We start from the raw sequence: 17604 nt of genomic DNA, 5'->3' as shown, positions 1-17604 counted from the left end.
GGTGGAGCCTCAGACACATCAAGACAGACCATCTGCCCAAAAGGTATTAATAAAGAAAACAGATGACTCCATTATATATATATATATATATATATATATATAGTATAACATATGACCTGTACTTACAGAACTGACTAATGGGGCATGACTTGCGTGGCTGCGTGATTTCCGTTTATCCAACTGCTAGTCAAGACATTATTCTACAAAAGAGTATTAAAGTTTTACATTAAGGTCATTGAAGGAAGTTTATATAAAAAACAAGTGTGATGAACTGGACTTTAATAATTATTGTGCACCAGTCTATCACACACACACAGGCTGTACACACAAACTTAGTGACCCTGCTGAGTTGCCATGACTACAGCTCTGTGTCAACAAAACATGTCCACCACCATGTGACATTTATATTCAGCATAGTGAGAGACAGACACAGAGGACTGTCTGAAACTGAACTGAAAGCAGCATGGCTTGCCATTGAAGAAACATTTTTATTCTAACCATACATAAAGAAAAGCAAAGAAAAGTTAAAAAAAAAAACAAACAAACAAAAAACCCCCACTTATCCTGGATAGCTGGGATCGTTTCCAGTCTCCCACACCCCCAAATGGGACAAGTGGTATAGATAATGAATAGATGGATGGACTACTTGTCTCAGCATGTTGTGTGTAACATGTCCGATCTTGATGAGCAATTGATTTCCGAGTGAGCTTGGAAAGGAGCCTGGGGTATGATAGGCTTGATAACAGTTTTGTTTTTTTTTTTTTCATATTCTCAGGAAGAAGCAGTCTTGGGGACAACATTTACAGTTACAACTAGAATGGCTGTCTGAGGCGGCAGACCCATGCCTAAGCAGCACCACCGAGGGACTCATGCTCCCATTGATTACTACGGTGTTCAAAATTTGAAGTGTGAGAAAAACTGAACGGGTGCGCGGATCATCACCAAAATCTAATCAATTCTTCCCTTTCACTATCCTGATATTCCCTTAAAGTTTGGTGAAGATCCGACTTTCCGTTCTTGAGTTATCTTGTACACATACAAACAAACAAACAAACAAACAAACGAACAAAGATATGGAACCCTTTACATAACCCCCTGCCGATTTCATCGGCGTGGATAATTACACTGCAATTCTCAGACAGCAAACAAGATTGGAGTATCCTACAGAATGTCGGTCTACCTGTACAGTGGCAACAGATTGTTAACTAAAAGTAAATATCATCACCTTTATATACAAGACATACAAGTTTAGGCTATATTTATATAGTAAATTAGGGTTTTTTTCACAATTTGGTCACCTTGCTTAGCTTCAGTATTCACACACAAACATTTGAACCTTGTTTTAGTATACAGGGTGGGATGTCCCACCCTGCCTTGTTCACGTTTCATCTGTATTTTTCTGCTCCTTTGATGAGTTTCAAATAAAACATTTAACTATCATTTATGCGACTTGCAATCTTGTTATCAGAGCTAATGAGTCTTGTATGGGGAGGACTGCTTAGCTGCAAAAAACAGTCATGACGACAGCATTAGGTGGTGAATATTTCACAATCCTAATGCATTTAAAGGAGGGACAAACCACCTGCACAGCATGCAGGCACTACTCTTAACTAATTACTGAGTGGTAAATGGAAGAGAATATAGCATAACGTTTTTAATTTAAAATGGCAAATAACAGCACAAAAATTCCGAAATGGCTAACATACAGGTACATCTCTATAAATTAGAATACCACATCAAAGTTGATTTCAGTAATTTAATTCAAGAAGTGAAAGTCATATATAATAGATACATTACACAGATTGATATATTTCAAGTTATTTCTTTTTGTTTTGATGATTATGGCTTACAGCTAATAAAAAATATCTAAGAAAATTTGAATATTACTTGAAAAGTATAAAAAGTGATTTTTAATATAGAAATATTGGACTGAAAAGTATGAACATGTACAGCCCTCAATACCTGGTCAGTGTTCCTTTTACATGAATAATTGCAGCACTGCAGCGTGGCATGGAGGCGATCAGTCTGTGGCACTGCTGAAGTGTTAAGGAAGCCCAGTTTGCTCTGATAGTAGTCTTCAGTTCTGCTGCGGTGTTGGGTCTGGAGTCTTGCATCTTCCTCTTCAAAATAGGTCAGGCACATTTTATGGCCAATCAAGCACAGGGATACCATGTTCCTTAAACCAGGTGTTGGTACTTTTGGCAGTGTGGGAAGGTGCCAAGTCCTGCTGGAAAATGAAACCAGCATCTCCATAAAGCTAGTCAGCAGAGGGAAGCATGAAGTGATCTAAAACTTCCTGGTAGATGGCCGGCTGACCTTGGACCTGATAAAGCACAGTAGACCAACACCAGCTGATGACATGGCTCCCCAAACCACCACTGACTGTCAAAACTTTACACTGGACCTCAAGCAACTTACCCTCATATAATAAAGTGCAGCATTAATGTATTATTTATAATTATAGCGAGTAGTAGCTCTTGGATTCAATGAAACCGTTTCAACAATGATTTTAGATGTAAGTATGATGTTAAAAGATGCAGCAATGATGACTTTAATGCTAGCATTAGCAAAAATAATGGTGATGAAGAGAAAGAATGCAAATTGAATGCAATTTGAGCCATTTTTAAACTCACTTTAAAGGTATGAGATAATTATAGTAGTTATAATAATAATGCTGACTTTGGGACCTTGGTTTCCAAATGAAATGCAAAATTTACTTTCATCTGAAAAGACGACTTTGGACCACTGAGCATTAGTCCAATCCTTTTTGTCCTTAGCCCGGTTAAGACACCTCTGACGTCTCTGGTTTAAGAGTGGCTTGATGAAATAAATGTGACAGTTGTAGTCCATGTCTTGTATACGTCTGTGTGTGGTGGCTCTTGAAGCATCGACTCCAGCTGCAGTCCACTCCTTGTACGGCTCCACCAGATTCTTGAACAGGCTTTGTTACACAATCCTCTCAAGGCTGCAGCAATCCCTGTTGCCTGTGCACTTTTTTTTAGCCAGTTATTTCTTCTATTCAACTTTCCATAAATGTGCTTGGTTACAGCAATCTGAACAGCCACCTTAGCAATGACCTTTAGTGTCTTACCTTCCTTGTGCAGGATGTTAATGATCATCTTCTGGACATCTCTAAAGTCTGCAGTCTTCCCCATGATTGTGTAGGCTACTGATCCAGACAGAGACCATTTAAAGGCTCAGGAAACCTTTGCAGGTGTTTTGAGTTAATTAGCTGATTAGAGAATGACACCATGAGTCTCCAATATTAAACTTTGACACAATATGCAAATTTTCTGAGACACTGAATTTTGGGTTTCCTTTAGCTGTAAGCCATAATCATCCCAATGAAAAGAAACAACACTTGAAATATATCTGTCAGTGTGCCATGGATCTATATAATACGAGTTTCAACTTTTTATGAATTCCTGAAATAAATCAGCCTTTCGATGATATTCCAATTTATTGAGATGCATCTGTATATTCCCATTTTATACTGTAAATGTAGTCATAGTCACATAGTTATAGTCAAATAAGTACAGAATTTATGAAACTAACTTTACATGCCTAAGAACATTGGTTCCCAGCCTGGGGTCTGGGACCTCCCAGGAGGGTGACAAAGATCTAAGGAGGGGCATGAGGCTTTTTCTGCTCTGAGGCTGCCAACATTAGATTTGCAAATATTGACTAAAACTTTGATAAAGCAGTTATTAAGTAGTTAATACAAAGGTATTTTGATAAGAAAAGCATACACAGACCTGTGTTTTAGGGTATTACCAGTGATTTAATTAAACTCTTTGTTGATTTTTGATGGCAGTGTCACTTTTCTTCTCTTTTGGGTCCTGGGGGGGTAAAAGAAAGAACTGCTGACTATGGCTTCTTTCAAACTCAGGTTCCGGAAATCACCTCCCACCACTGTTGTGACTGGTCAAATCACAATTGAGCCAGGTATCCCAGTTAGATGATTTATTAAAGTCTCTCACAGGGTGTACAACGGTACAACATAGGTATATGTGTGTGTGGTTTATTTCGATGGACGCACACAATGAAGAAATGCACACAATAAAGCACCCGGTCTAGGACTAGAACAGTTTATCAACTTTGCAGTCTCTCGGCCCCTCTCTCTTGCTCTGCTCTTGCTGCTGCAGACTTACCGGAGTCGGACCGTACCAACTGTAACAGAATGTGGGGGGAACAGTCTAGGTGCAGATATCCTGTGGCTGGAATGTACCAACTTGAGGGGGGAGTCTAGTAGAGCAGTTTGACAGCAATTATGGGCCTTTTATACAGCCGCCCCCAGATTTCAGAAGGAAATCTGCACAATAACAAAGGCCCAATCTTCACCAATGTCAGTCTGACAGCTTAGGGAGACTTACGATGCGAGACACTGGCCTGGTGTAGGAGCGGTCGCCTACCTTGATGTTTACAGTCCTTACTCTACCATCAGGTGCTGGAACAGTGTGGGTTATTTGTCCAATGGGCCATGATGTCCGAGGAAGCTGGGGATCCATAACCATCACGGTGTCTCCTGCCTGGATGTTTGCAGGGTCAGAGCACCACTTCTGTCTTGTCTGCAGGTCAGGTAGGTAGAATCGAATAAAACACCTCCAGAAGTGGTCTGCTAGGAGTTGACTATGGCGCCATCGCTGACGACTAAGGAGTTCTGACTCTGGGTACACCACCTGGGGCAGTGATGAGTCAGGCCGCCCCATCAGCAGGATGTTTGGGGTAACAGGGTCAATGTCTGCCACATCAGAGGAGGTGTAGCCCAATGGCTTGGAGTTAAGGATGCCCTCAATCTCAATCAACACAGTCAGCAGAACTTCTTCAGAGAGGGACTGCGCTCCAATCGTGACCTTGAGTGCTTGCTTGAGGGACCTTATTTCCCGCTCCCAACAGCCACCAAAGTGGGGGGGCACTTGGAGGGTTTAAGGGGAACTTAATTTGCTGGGGTGCAAGAAGGGCTTGTAGTTCCGGCTGTAGAGAATGGAATGCCTCTTGTAGCTCCCGTTCACCTCCCTTAAAGTTGGTGCCCTGGTCAGAGAGTAGCTCATACGGCTTACCACGGCGGGCAACAAACCTTCTGAGGGCCATCAGAAACGAGTCTGCATCAATGCTGTGGAGGAGATCGAGATGCACTGCTCTGGTGGTCATACATTTGAATATGATACCCCATCTTTTCTCAGTCCTCCTGCCGATCTTAATCGTGTAAGGACCGAAACAATCCACACCAGTCGAGTAAAAGGGTGGTTTGTGGAGACGTAGTCTGGCTGGTGGAAGATCTGCCATTCGTGGTACTTGGGGTTTCCCACGCCACCTTCTGCATTCAGTGCAGTGATACTGATGACGACGAACTGCCTCCCTGCCCCTAAGGATCCAGTAGTTCCTTCTTATCTCAGCAAACACTCGCTCACTTCCTGGATGGTGAAGCTGGTCATCATAGTGATGTATGAGGAGCTGAGTGACCTTGTGCTTGGGATCGAGAACTATGGGGTGGAGGGTTTCAGCATCGACAGCAGTAGTGTGGCGCAGCCGGCCTCCAACACGGATAAGCTATGAGGTCTGATCAAACTCTGGTGCCAGAGTGATGAGACGGCTGCTGCGCGAGAGGGGTTTACTGGCTAGCATGCGCTGGTAGTCTGTGGGGAAACATTCCACCTGCACACGCTGGAGTAGGGTTCTCTCTGCCTCTCTATAGTCATCAGCAGTGGGAAAGGTGTTAGCCGCCCCCTGAAGGGCCTGGGCAGTAGCATTGACAAGCTCTTTCCAGGTCTTGAACTGCTCGATGTCTTGAGTAGAAGGGAGAGCAGGTGTTATGGTAAGCCCACAGAGGGTGGCTTTCTTTATCTCCTCGCAGTCAGCAGGGATCGGCTGCACCTGAGCGCTGATCGGTGGGGCCACCGATCAGCGCTCTCTTTCAAGAAGGCAGGACCTTGGAACCAGCGACTGCCAGATGTTAGTTCTTGGAGGCGCTTGCCACGGGTTATGTCGTCTGCAGGATTATCTGCAGAGTTCACATACCTCCATGTGTCTTTGGCAGTCAGATCTTGGATCTCTGCAACGCGTGTTCCAACAAACACTTTGAATCGGCAGGATTCCGAGCATAGCCAGGCCAGTACAGTCGTTGAGTCAGACCATAGTATGACCTGGTGGATGGGAAGGGTGAGCTCTTCTTTCAGGACTTTAGCTAGTTGTGCTCCTGTAAGGGCTGCACACAGCTCGAGACGGGGAACAGACTGTTGTCTCTTAGGGGCAACACGAGATCTAGCTGTGAGAAAGGATGTCTCCACTTCCCCTTCTGCACTCTCTGTCCGGAGGTAAGCTACAGAGCCATAGGAAAGCTCTGAGGCATCACAGAATATGTGAATCTCCCTCTGACTGCTCTCTGAATCCATCCTCTCGCTGCTGTAACAACGTGGCAGAATGATGTTTTGTAGAACAGGGAGCTCACTCTCCCACTCCTGCCAGGCTTGAAGGAGATTTTCAGGGAGAGATGGATCATCCCAGTCCCTCTTCTTATCCCATAGTCGCTGCACCACAACCTTTGCTCTGGTGGTATATGGCACTATAACCCCAAGGGGATCATACTGGCTAGCAAGTACCTGGTATATGGTACGTAGAGTGACTGCTGGATGCTCAGTGAGCCGCTGCTTGTAAGACAGTGTGTCTGAACTACAATGCCAGCGGAGTCCAAGAGCTAGCTTGGGCGTGTCGGGTTGACCTTGAGTTATCCACAACTCTGCACTCTCTGATCTGATCTCAGGTGGGAGATGAGATATGACAGCAGGTTTATTGCTGGCCCACTGTCTGAGTTTGAACCCCCCACTTGCCAGTGTATCCTGCAGTTTGTTCACAAGGGCTTTGGCTTCCTCTTCCGATGTCAGGCTTCGTAGACAGTTGTCAATGTAGAATGACTTCAGGACTGCCGCCCTGATTTCCTCACCATCTCGGCTGTGGTCGATAACGTGCTTCTGGAGAGAGAACGTAGCACAACAGAGGGAGCATGTGGTGCCAAATGGGAGTACTCTCCATTCATAGATGTTGGGCGGCTCCTCCCGTTTCATGTCTCTCCGCAAGAATCTTAGGAGAGGCTGGTCTTCAGGGAGCAGTCTGACTTGGTGAAACATACCACGAATGTCGCTACTGACAGCCACTGCATGCTCTCGGAATCTTAGCAGCACAGCTAGCAGAGAGGGTCCAAGACTTGGACCAGGGAGTAAGAGTCTGTTCAGGTTCTCACCTTTGAACTCGAAAGAGCAGTTGAAGACCATTCTGTGTTTCCCGTTATGGGTGACCATATGATGGGGGATATACCAACTGGCTGAAGTGTTGTCCTCTCCAGGTTCCAACTTCTTCACATAGCCTGCTGTTGCCAACCTCTTGATCTCGGCTGTATATGCTGCAGCTTTGTCTGGCTCCCTAGCCAGTTTCTTCTCTGTGGCTCGAAGCAGAGGCAAGACTGCTTCCTTGGGTGCTTTAACTGGGGGCATGTTCTTCACACGCAGGAGAGGAGTAGCATATCGGTGGATACCCTCTATTTCAACTCTCACTGTTTTGCTCTCCAGGAGAGCTAGAGCCTCCTTATCCAGACGTGAGCGGGTGCAGGCTTTTCCACTTCTCCAAGGCAGGACGTCCATTTGCCACAGCTTCTCAACGTGGCTGTAGATGTCTGCTTGTGGTGGCATGACTGATGTAAACAGACACTGCTGTCCTGACAATGTCCCAAGGCGAGTCTTCACTGCTGCAGGACCCCCAGGGGGTCCTAGGTCCACTGGCTCAACTGGGGTGATCAAATGTGGGTGATCAGAGCCAATCAGTAAAACAGGACGTACCAGCTGCATTGACTGCAGGGGCAGATCTCTCAGATGTCTGTACTTCCTTTGCAGAGCCTCCACTGGATGTGTGTGCTCAGCTAACCCCAGGCGTTTTGCTGTGAATGCTCTGTTGACAGAGAACATACATTGAGGTTCAGCTGCAGGAGAAACAGTGAACGGCACCATAGCACCATGTAGAATCTGCAGCTCTTGTCTGACAGTCCTCAGAGGGAGGTCTTCAGGTTCCCCTTTAAGGCCTAGCTGTTGGGCTGCTGACTGAAGAAGGATAGTACGTTCAGATCCATCGTCCAGGATTGCGTAAGCATCCAGAGTTCTATTGCCATTCCTCAACACCACTTTGCTGATCTTCAGAAGGACTTTGTGACCCTCTAATGGTCGATCAATGTATAAGATCTCCTCTGAGGTGCTGCTGAGGGGCTCATTCTGGCTCTCCATTCTGACCCCTGTCTGCTCTTTTCCATCCTTAGCCCCACCATTGATATCATGTAGTGCAAGGAGGTGTCTGCTCTTGCAGTTCTTGCAGCGCATCTTGAGATTACATTCTGCGGCCCGATGACCTCTTCCACAGCGCCAGCAACGGTGATTATCCTGAATCCAGGCCTGCTTCTGGCCGGAACTGAGCGTCTTAAAGTTGGCACAGTTGTTAAGTGAATGCTTGTCATTATCACAGTAGGGGCAGTATTTCTTACTGATCTCAGCTGAGGTTGATGGTGGGACTGCTGCCCTCTGAGAAGTGGCTGCTGTGTTCATAAGAACTGCTGAAGGCCCTGCTGCAGGTCTGGGAGTTTTCTGTTGCACTTTGAACCTGGTTTCCTTCTCTCTCTTGGTGCGGCTACTGAACCTGGTGTTATCTTCTTGCACCTGGAGCTCATATTCAAGCCAATCAGACAAGTTAAGGAGAGTTGGTACAGGCACTCTGAGGGGATGGATATGACGGCGGAAGTTGGAACGCAGATCATGGGGAAGCTTGCCCAACAGACGGGTAACGTGGGAGCCACATTCTAGCTCTGCTTCGCCTTTTCCCTCCAGTTGCTCCAACATACTCACAAGGGAACGCACACGAAGAGCAAACATTCTAAAGGCTCGTGTATCACCACTTGCGATGTTAGGCCCGTCCATAAGTTCGGCTATGCGCTGTAAGGCTAGCAAATGGGGCTGTCCGAACTCTAATTTGAGGGCTGCTATGGTGTCACTGAATGGGGTGTTAGAGCTACAGTAGGAGTCAGCGATTAACAGCGCCTCTTCGGTCTTGAGGTGATCCACAGGTATCTGGTACTTAAATCTCTCTGAGGCATCTGGAGGAAGGAGGTTTTCTAGAGCAATACTAAGACGGTTGAACTCTCTGGGATTTGGATGGTTCATGTCAGGAATGGTAGGTATCGGCCCCCTGTAGTACCGCTCCTGTCCCCCTACTGGGCTCGGCGTTCGGTGACGGGAGTGACGATGCTGGTGGGATCTGCCATACCTCCTGGTTGAATCATCTCTTTCATGTGACTTTTGAGCTCTGCGTGATGCTGGCCTGTAATGCTGCTCCTTATAATCCTCACTCTCAGACGAGCTTGTGTAAGATGGCTCAGATGATTCTCTGCTGATTGGATCCCTCCTTTTACTTTTATAACTCCTTTCTTGATGAGAAGAGGATCTTAGTCCAAGGTCTGTGGAATGGCGATCTATTCTCGATGACAATGGCTCCGTTTGAGGAAGTCTGGTTGGGGTGGGTGGGTCAGCTGGACTCTTCGTCTGTAGCTGCTGAATCAGCTCTCCCAGGTGTTCTACTTGTTTGTGGAGATGGAGAGCATCAAAGGAGCTCTGACGTGAAAGCTGCTCCAGCTTGTGCTGACTATGCTCCCTCTCATAGCGAAGCCTGGCATTCTGCATCTTTAATACCTCCAACTCAAAGCAGTGCTTCAGTCTCAGGATCCTTTGTCCTCGGAGACTCCTGCTTCGAAGGCCACTGCTCCCTTACTATCCACTGTGGAGAGGAAAGGTCCTCCTGACTGATGGGAGATGCTGAACGTGCATCACCATATGCACCCTTCTCTTCCTCTTCATTCTGCTGAACAGGATTTGTTGGCTCAAGTAAACCATCCCTTGTCTTATGAAAGCCAGAAAGGTCATAATCCTTTAGGTGTGCGGGGAGGAATGACTTCCTCCTGACACGTACACTGCGCTGCTCTTCTGGTGACCTGGACATCCTTACAGCAGTGAGATGGATCCGGCTCGAAGGACCATAAAAGAAAGAACTGCTGACTATGGCTTCTTTCAAACTCAGGTTCCGGAAATCACCTCCCACCACTGTTGTGACTGGTCAAATCACAATTGAGCCAGGTATCCCAGTTAGATGATTTATTAAAGTCTCTCACAGGGTGTACAACGGTACAACATAGGTATATGTGTGTGTGGTTTATTTCAATGGATGCACACAATGAAGAAATGCACACAATAAAGCACCCGGTCTAGGACTAGAACAGTTTAACAACTTTGCAGTCTCTCGGCCCCTCTCTCGCTCTGCTCTTGCTGCTGCAGACTTACCGGAGTCGGACCGTACCAACTGTAACAGAATGTGGGGGGAACAGTCTAGGTGCAGATATCCTGTGGCTGGAATGTACCAACTTGAGGGGGGAGTCTAGTAGAGCGGTTTGACAGCAATTATGGGCCTTTTATACAGGGGGGCTCCACTTTTCTTAGGCATGGGGGGTTCCAAGGAAAACGGTTGGGAAACAGTGCCTTAGAACACCCAAATCTGAATATTTTTTTAGTACTGTAAAGTACTGATGTTGATAAAAATATACAACAGACCTATAGTTGTATTTTCAACCCTAAGCTGCCATTAGCAAAAGTATGAAAGCAACAGTGGCTTAGTCAGAAAGGGTGGAAGTGAACTCAAACATAACTTGTATTATGTGTATATACAGAAAGAAAGCTGTATTAGCAACTGTCTTGACTGGGTCTGCAGTAAATAAATGAACCAACCAGGGTAGACAATCGTTCATCACATCTATTTCACTGGATGCTTGTTTTTCAACATCTCTACTGGACTGGATTCTTGTCACCAACTCTGAGAGAATAATTAAAATCTGCTTTCATGCATGAGTGCTTAGCTGAGTACTATTATATTTTGTGTTTGTAAAATTTGCATGCCAAGTCTTCCTCCTGAATACATCAAACATAGATAGGGAGCAGGTCTTAACTAAATGTTCCCTTGACCTGATACTGCTCAAAAAAAACACTGAGAAAGCAAAGACAGATGCTGACATGCAACCACTTGAATCAAAGATCACAGACACACTAAAAATTCAGTACAAATTCATTCCCATGTCATGCACATCCTCAAATGTAACTGTGGGGTCGTTTATATAGGCCAAACCAAACGTCCCCTCAAAGCACACATTGTAGAACACATAGCAGCCATCCTTAATCACGGCATGGACTATGCAATAGCAAGACACTATGCACAAGAAAATCACAGTTCTTCTGCATCACTCAGATTCTGGGGCATTGCAAAAATCTCTCATGCCTCGAAGGGGTGGTGACATGGTTAAAAAACTCCTCAGGAAAGAGGCTTTTTGGATAAACACCCCGAACACAGTGGAGCCATTTGGACTAAATTAAGAATTAAGCCTGTATTGTTTTTTGTAGTAGCCCAGTCTACATTATGTGTGGATTGAACCTACAAGCCTTTTTAACAATTTGTTGTTTTGTATATTTTGTATATTTGCTGTTGATGATTTCATACTTTCGGGGCTGTATTAGAGGAGTGCATTTGTGTGCTGTCAGTATATTGGTTTACTGCACGCTGACTCTCCACTCCAACTGACCAATCAGGTGATGCTCTGTAAGGAGGAGGGATTTTACTTTCTCAAGTTGTTTGATGAAGACACAGTATGTGTCGAAACTTAAGTCCACCTTATCAAAAGTGCAATAAGTGGCTTGTGAGCTCCAGTTTCTTTCCTTTGAATTGCTTGTCAGCAGTTCATTGAAACATTCTTTAGACATCTGGAGAAAAGTAAAATTGAACAGAATATCTTCTCCAGCATGTTAAATTACTAATGATTAAAAGTGGCTCTTTTCAGACTTTTTCAACTCATGTTGTCTTTAACAATTTATGTGATCAACATTAAGACCTTAAAGTTTGACTATTGAAGTTCAGTCTAAGTGAAAAAGGCTATTTTCTATGTAAATTTTTTCTCTTTTTGTTTGTTTTAATGTAGGACAATCATTGACTCATACCCAAATTAAGCCTGACAGTTAACTTGTCAAGAGAAGCCTTGTTCTCAGGATAAAATATATGGGTACCAAGCAAGGAATCATAAGTCACAATGAGAAGAAAAATGCTATGGAAAACTAAGGATTATGCAATAAGACAGGCGTGTACTTTATTTACATTGGTTGAATCAACCCTAAAGGTCTGCACTGATTAAAACATCTGGTGTTTTGTCTAATATTACTTACACATCAACAGGTACTCTCAACAGCAGCGGTAGCAATACTCCCTCATCATTCAGGTCCATCAGTTTAGGCTCCAACAACTCAATAATGGTCAGAGCAGTGCGAAATACAGCCGACAGGCCTGAGGAGAGACAGAGGATTTCAGACGATTTTTACTTCCAGCAGGTTTAGACTCTTAAAAACATCAGTGGATGCAAAATAAGAAGATAGAAAAAAAACATAGGACATAAAGTGGGGTAGCTTAGCCTGCTATTCTTTTACTTGAGGCAAGGAAACTATGCACAGTAAGGGTTAAAGCATTATCTCGCACATTACAGTGCGGGCAAAACATGCATCTACATTTCTGTCATTATTTGGAATATGCTCTCTTGAACATATTTGCCCAGTTGTGTCAGTACATACCATCCAGAATGATAAGATCCCAAACAGCCAAGACAGAGTCCCAGCAGGGCAGGGACGTGAACAGAGTGAGGAACCATGGCATCAAAAAGTGAACTGATAAGACTCCCACTGATTCCTGCCAGAGGGTTGGGAAAACATGAATGGTAAATATTATGCAGCTAAATGTATTCACTGACTTTTACAACTCTAGCATATTGAAAGGTCTATCAAAGATAATGCAAGTCAGCTCGTGTTGAAATGTATAGTGCATTCAGTAAGTATTCAGACCCTCCTCACTTTTTCAATTTTGTTACATTTCAGCCTGATGCTACGGTGTAAATAAAATCATTTTGATTCTCATTCATCTACATTTAGTACCTCATAGTGACAAAGTGAAAACAGAATTTTAGAAATACAGAATTACTGAAAATAAAAAACTGAAATATCACATTGACACAAGTATTCAGACCCTTTTCAAAAACACTTGAAATGTAGCTTTGGTTCCTCCCATTTCTCTGGATCTTTCGGTGAAGACACCACTGCTTGGGGTAGGTTTGCCCCTTGACAGTAAATATGTTACCTGGTTTTGCTCCCCTAGTAGATGTATCGCTCTCAGGCTGGCTAGGCGTGGGGCTGCCAAAGCCAGGAGGTCCTGGGTCACCCACAGTAAATGTGCCAACCAGGTGCCACTTTGGCGATTGATGTGGAAGACTTGAGTGATATTGTCTGAATGCACAAGGACATGCTTCCTCCTGAGGAATGGCAGGAAGTGTCTCAAAGCCAGATACACAGCCAGTTGTGACAGTCTTGTGGCAGACTGAAAATGAGTCCATGGCTACACCTCTATGCAAAAATTACCTCCTCTTCTACGGGACCCAAACAAGGAGGTACTGCTGAGACACTTTGACTGACCTGTATCCATTTAACCGACAGCGTCTAGAGGAGGGGGCGCAGGGATAGCAAACATTAAGACACCAATGTTGCAGCTGCGGTCAACTTCCTCTGAGCAAACAATGATTATACAATACAATTTCTAATAAATCAAATAGAGAGGTCTATTTTAATCATCATTCTTGTGTCCTTTTATGCACTAAAGAGCTGAATTTAACATCTCTATGGCAATTCAGAGGAGATTTCAGTTTAGGACCACTCTGATTTACCATATATATTAATCGTCTTGGGCAGAATGTTCCAAACATTTATTTTCACTTTTATGCTGATGATATGGTTATATATCGCTGTGCATCTACGCCTGCACAAGCTTTTGTAAATCTTCAGCATGCTTTTGATCTATCTGCAACTTGTTCTAAATGTGGATTAAACTAATGTTGTGTTCTTTACATCCTCAAGATCAGCTAAAAGATCTCTGAGAAAATTGTTACCAAAGACGATCAAGAAATTGAGCTTGTATCCTCTTTTAAATATCTAGTGTTCTTACTAGATGGAAACTTGTCTTTTACAGAGCACATCCAGTATGTTTCTTTTACAGAAACAAGTCCTGTTTCTCTTTTTATGTCAAAAAGAGACTGTTTGAGTCTACTTTTTTACCTGTTCTTGACTATGCTGATGTACTGTACATGAATGCCTCTGCTCAGAGTCGTCATATGTTGGACAGTGTGTATCATGGAGCTCTGAGATTTATCACTAACAATGGATTTCTTACTCATCATTGTACTTCATATTCTATATCAACTGGACTTTGTTGAGTACACCTCGTCTCTGACATTGGTACGTCTTCATTTATAAAGCAATTCTAGGCAAAGTTCCAAACTAGCTTTTCTCTCTTTGATCTTGAAGGATAGATTGCACAACTTGTGTCTGTTTGATTTTGTGCAGTTTGTTGTTCCCAAAGTCCGAACTGAGCTGGGAAAGAAAGCTTTTAGGTTTTCTGCCCCCGCGTGAAATATTCGATTTTAAACTGCAAAACTTGCTGACTCAGAATGTTTTTAAATCTTTAGTGAAAACTCTCGAATTCAAACTTTCTGAATGTCACTGTTTGAACTGATGATTATTCTTTATCACTGTTGTTTATATTTACTGTGTATTGCTGTGAGTTTGAGTGTATGTGTTGTTGAAACTGTGTATTGCTGCCATTCTTGGTCAGGTTTCCCTTGAAAAAGAGATCTCTGATCTCAGTGGGACTAACCTGGCTAAATAAAATAAAAATAACATCACCGCTGGCCACTTATGATAACCCACTCAGAGCTGGAGACTGGTAAGAGAAGAAAGTGTCTAAATTCTGTAGACACCCACCACCTGAACAGACGGGGTGAGGCTGTTCTGCAGCCAGCAGCAAAGGAGACTCAGTTTGTTGTTTTTAAATGATGAAATATGAACATGAACTAGGTCGTTTTAAGCTGTGTAAACTGAACTACCAGTTATATAATTTTAAATGTGAACTTCCAAAACACTGCCCACATATTCTGTTTCAATCATCAGTGTAAGTTCAATATTCAACATCTTAAAAGAATAGGCCACTTCAAATCCTTCAAAACTGCAATTTTCCAAGCTTTTCTGGCTCTTAAAAAAAAATAAAAAAAGATCACTTAAGCTCAACCATGTTTTCTACATTGCATTTGAACTCCTTCACATTTTTTTCTGAAATACTACTGATCTTCTAAGGTTTACAGATGAACATGCTCAGAAAAAATGTTCATAAATAAAATACTCATAGTGGTTGTATCTGGCCTTAAGAAAAAAACCCCCAATGATTTAAAGTGTGCATCCTTGTAAAACAGAAAACATGATGCTATCTTTCTTTCTTTTCTTTTTTGTAATGTCCACAAGCTATTAGGTGGCAGGTTAAAGTTAATACCTGCATATTAGGTTGACATTTAACAGTATATCAAAGCATATCATCACTTCTCTTCCTGAAGCACAAGCCTTAGTGAAAAATAACCTGCCCCAAACTGGAAATGACTCACCATGTGCTGGGAGAACTTTGGCTTCCTGTGTTTTAGGAACTGATCAAACATCTTTACTTGATGCTGGACCCTGGCAAGACCAAAAATGACAACATTTTCTTGTTCAGTATAGCTGTGCTGTGCAACTGATCACAAAAAAAAAAAAAACAAAACAAAACAAAAAAAAAAAAACAGTCATTCCACTCCGTTAGGAACCTTCCTAGGCAAAAAGATTATTCATTTACAATTATGATTTTATACCCTCATTCCATTCTTACCTGGTCTGGTTAAAGTCAAACAGTTCGCCCAGATATTTAGGTTTTTCCAGTAAGGCTGTCAGAGCCCAAAATGCCTCCTCCTCCTCCAACTGCATTAGCAGCACTGCTGCTAAGTAGGACATTCCTGCATGACACACATAGAAACATAAGTAATGCGCCCCCAAAAGAGAGAGGGAGAAACATATGAGATACATAAAAATAAAGATTTTTTTTAAAGACTGGAAAAATGAACAAGCTTATCCAAGTTCAACAAAAACATGCTTTGAAAAGTACCCTATAAACATCATTCTTTAAAAAAAAATTCTGCTTTTTTTCACCAAAACCTAATACACTTCTAGTGGAGGAAGCATATAGTGCAAAACATCCTAAAGTGCCAAAGAGTGTCACTACAATTTGGAAGCTATAAGGGACCACACTGATACAGAATGAAAGAATTGTGTTTGAAGTTTCATTGTCTTGATTTATTTGTATTGTTTAATCAAATGAAAATAGGTTACCAACATAGATTGGTAAGGTAGCATTCTTTTCCAGTTTTTCCAATGCAACTCAATAAATGGTGGTTTATGCACTACCCCTTGTTTACAATGATTTCATTTCTTATATACCCTCAGTCTATTCTTACGTCAAACAGTTTGCCCAGATAGTGCAATACACCCTAGAGTGCTCTTCAAAGCACTATATGCTACTTCAGATGGAAGTAATATGCAGTTCAAGCTAAAGTTCCAAGGGGTGTACTGAATTTGGAAGCCATAAGGGGGCCATATTGAGACACACTGTAAGAAAAGTAAACATCTCATTTAAAAAGAAAAAGTCAACTAGAAGTTGCTTTGCAGTAAACATTACAGACCAAATTTTTTATTTCTAGCATAATATTGCACAAAGTGGAGAAAAACCACAGATTCTGCAGATCACCCAGAGCTCTATCAACAACTTAACAACAGTCATAGGTTATGTAGAAATGGTGCCATTTGTGTAGGGATTTTTTTTTCTTTTAACCCATTTTCCCCTGGTTATGTTGTATTTTGTAATTAATTCACCTTTCTAACTATGCCTCACAATGATATGAGCAATTTTCAATCACTTTTGAATTATACTCCTCTGCTTCCGCCTAGTGTGCACATTATGTACTGCATACATGTTTATAAGAATAATGTTTCATGTTAAGGATGTGTGAGGGACAACACAGCTCTCAAATGCTTCTCAAATACAGCCTCTACCCACTGGCATCTACAAGAGTCCAAACAACCTGGTGATAATGTAAAGACACGCATGTTTGGGGAACACTTAACCTTACCTTGACTGTATCCCACATGTGGATTGTACTTAGAGTAGGCAATAAGTATTCTGAAGAGTTTAGCTTGACCCTCGATGGCTTCTGGGCTCTCACCCATCAAAGAGCGGTGGGTTGGGAAGGAACGCTCTATGGAAAAATAGATTATTATTAATATATTATAATTAATATTTTTCATTTTTACATTTCCCCCAAAATAGACCTGAAGTTAGTTTGAATTTGGAGATGACATGGTATATTTACATCTTTAATTTATCTCCGTAGACTAAGCTGTGCTGTAATCACTATTCAACCACAAAAATCTTAAGAGATACACTGTGAGATGAGTTACAAAAAAAGGGCAAAGTATTACATTTAAGAAATTTTGTATTCAACTTATTTGAAAACATGTTGAGGTAGTGCTGGTTAGTTGAGGTCTAATTCTGATAGCTTCCCACAATCATGGAAAAAAAATAATTAAGATTATTGTG

At 42.6% G+C, this 17604-nt stretch overlaps 1 protein-coding gene across 1 annotated transcript in view; it reads right to left on the bottom strand.

The window, feature by feature from the left end:
* si:ch211-266k8.4 overlaps nucleotides 1-17604 on the bottom strand; it is a 68132-nt gene that overhangs the window by 44776 nt on the left and 5752 nt on the right. Inside the window, exons 5-9 of the mRNA XM_041795192.1 lie at nucleotides 17138-17263; nucleotides 15844-15967; nucleotides 15587-15656; nucleotides 12684-12798; nucleotides 12285-12402 (exon numbers count right to left, since the gene is read on the bottom strand). Coding sequence (XP_041651126.1) covers nucleotides 12285-12402; nucleotides 12684-12798; nucleotides 15587-15656; nucleotides 15844-15967; nucleotides 17138-17263 — 553 coding nt within the window. The remainder of the gene's footprint in view (nucleotides 1-12284; nucleotides 12403-12683; nucleotides 12799-15586; nucleotides 15657-15843; nucleotides 15968-17137; nucleotides 17264-17604) is intronic.

Source organism: Cheilinus undulatus, linkage group 9 (genome assembly GCF_018320785.1).
Source record: "Cheilinus undulatus linkage group 9, ASM1832078v1, whole genome shotgun sequence".
NCBI classification, from domain to species: Eukaryota; Metazoa; Chordata; class Actinopteri; order Labriformes; family Labridae; genus Cheilinus; species Cheilinus undulatus.
The sequence above is the reverse complement of the archived record's forward strand: the minus strand, read 5'-3'. Positions and strand labels throughout refer to the sequence as shown.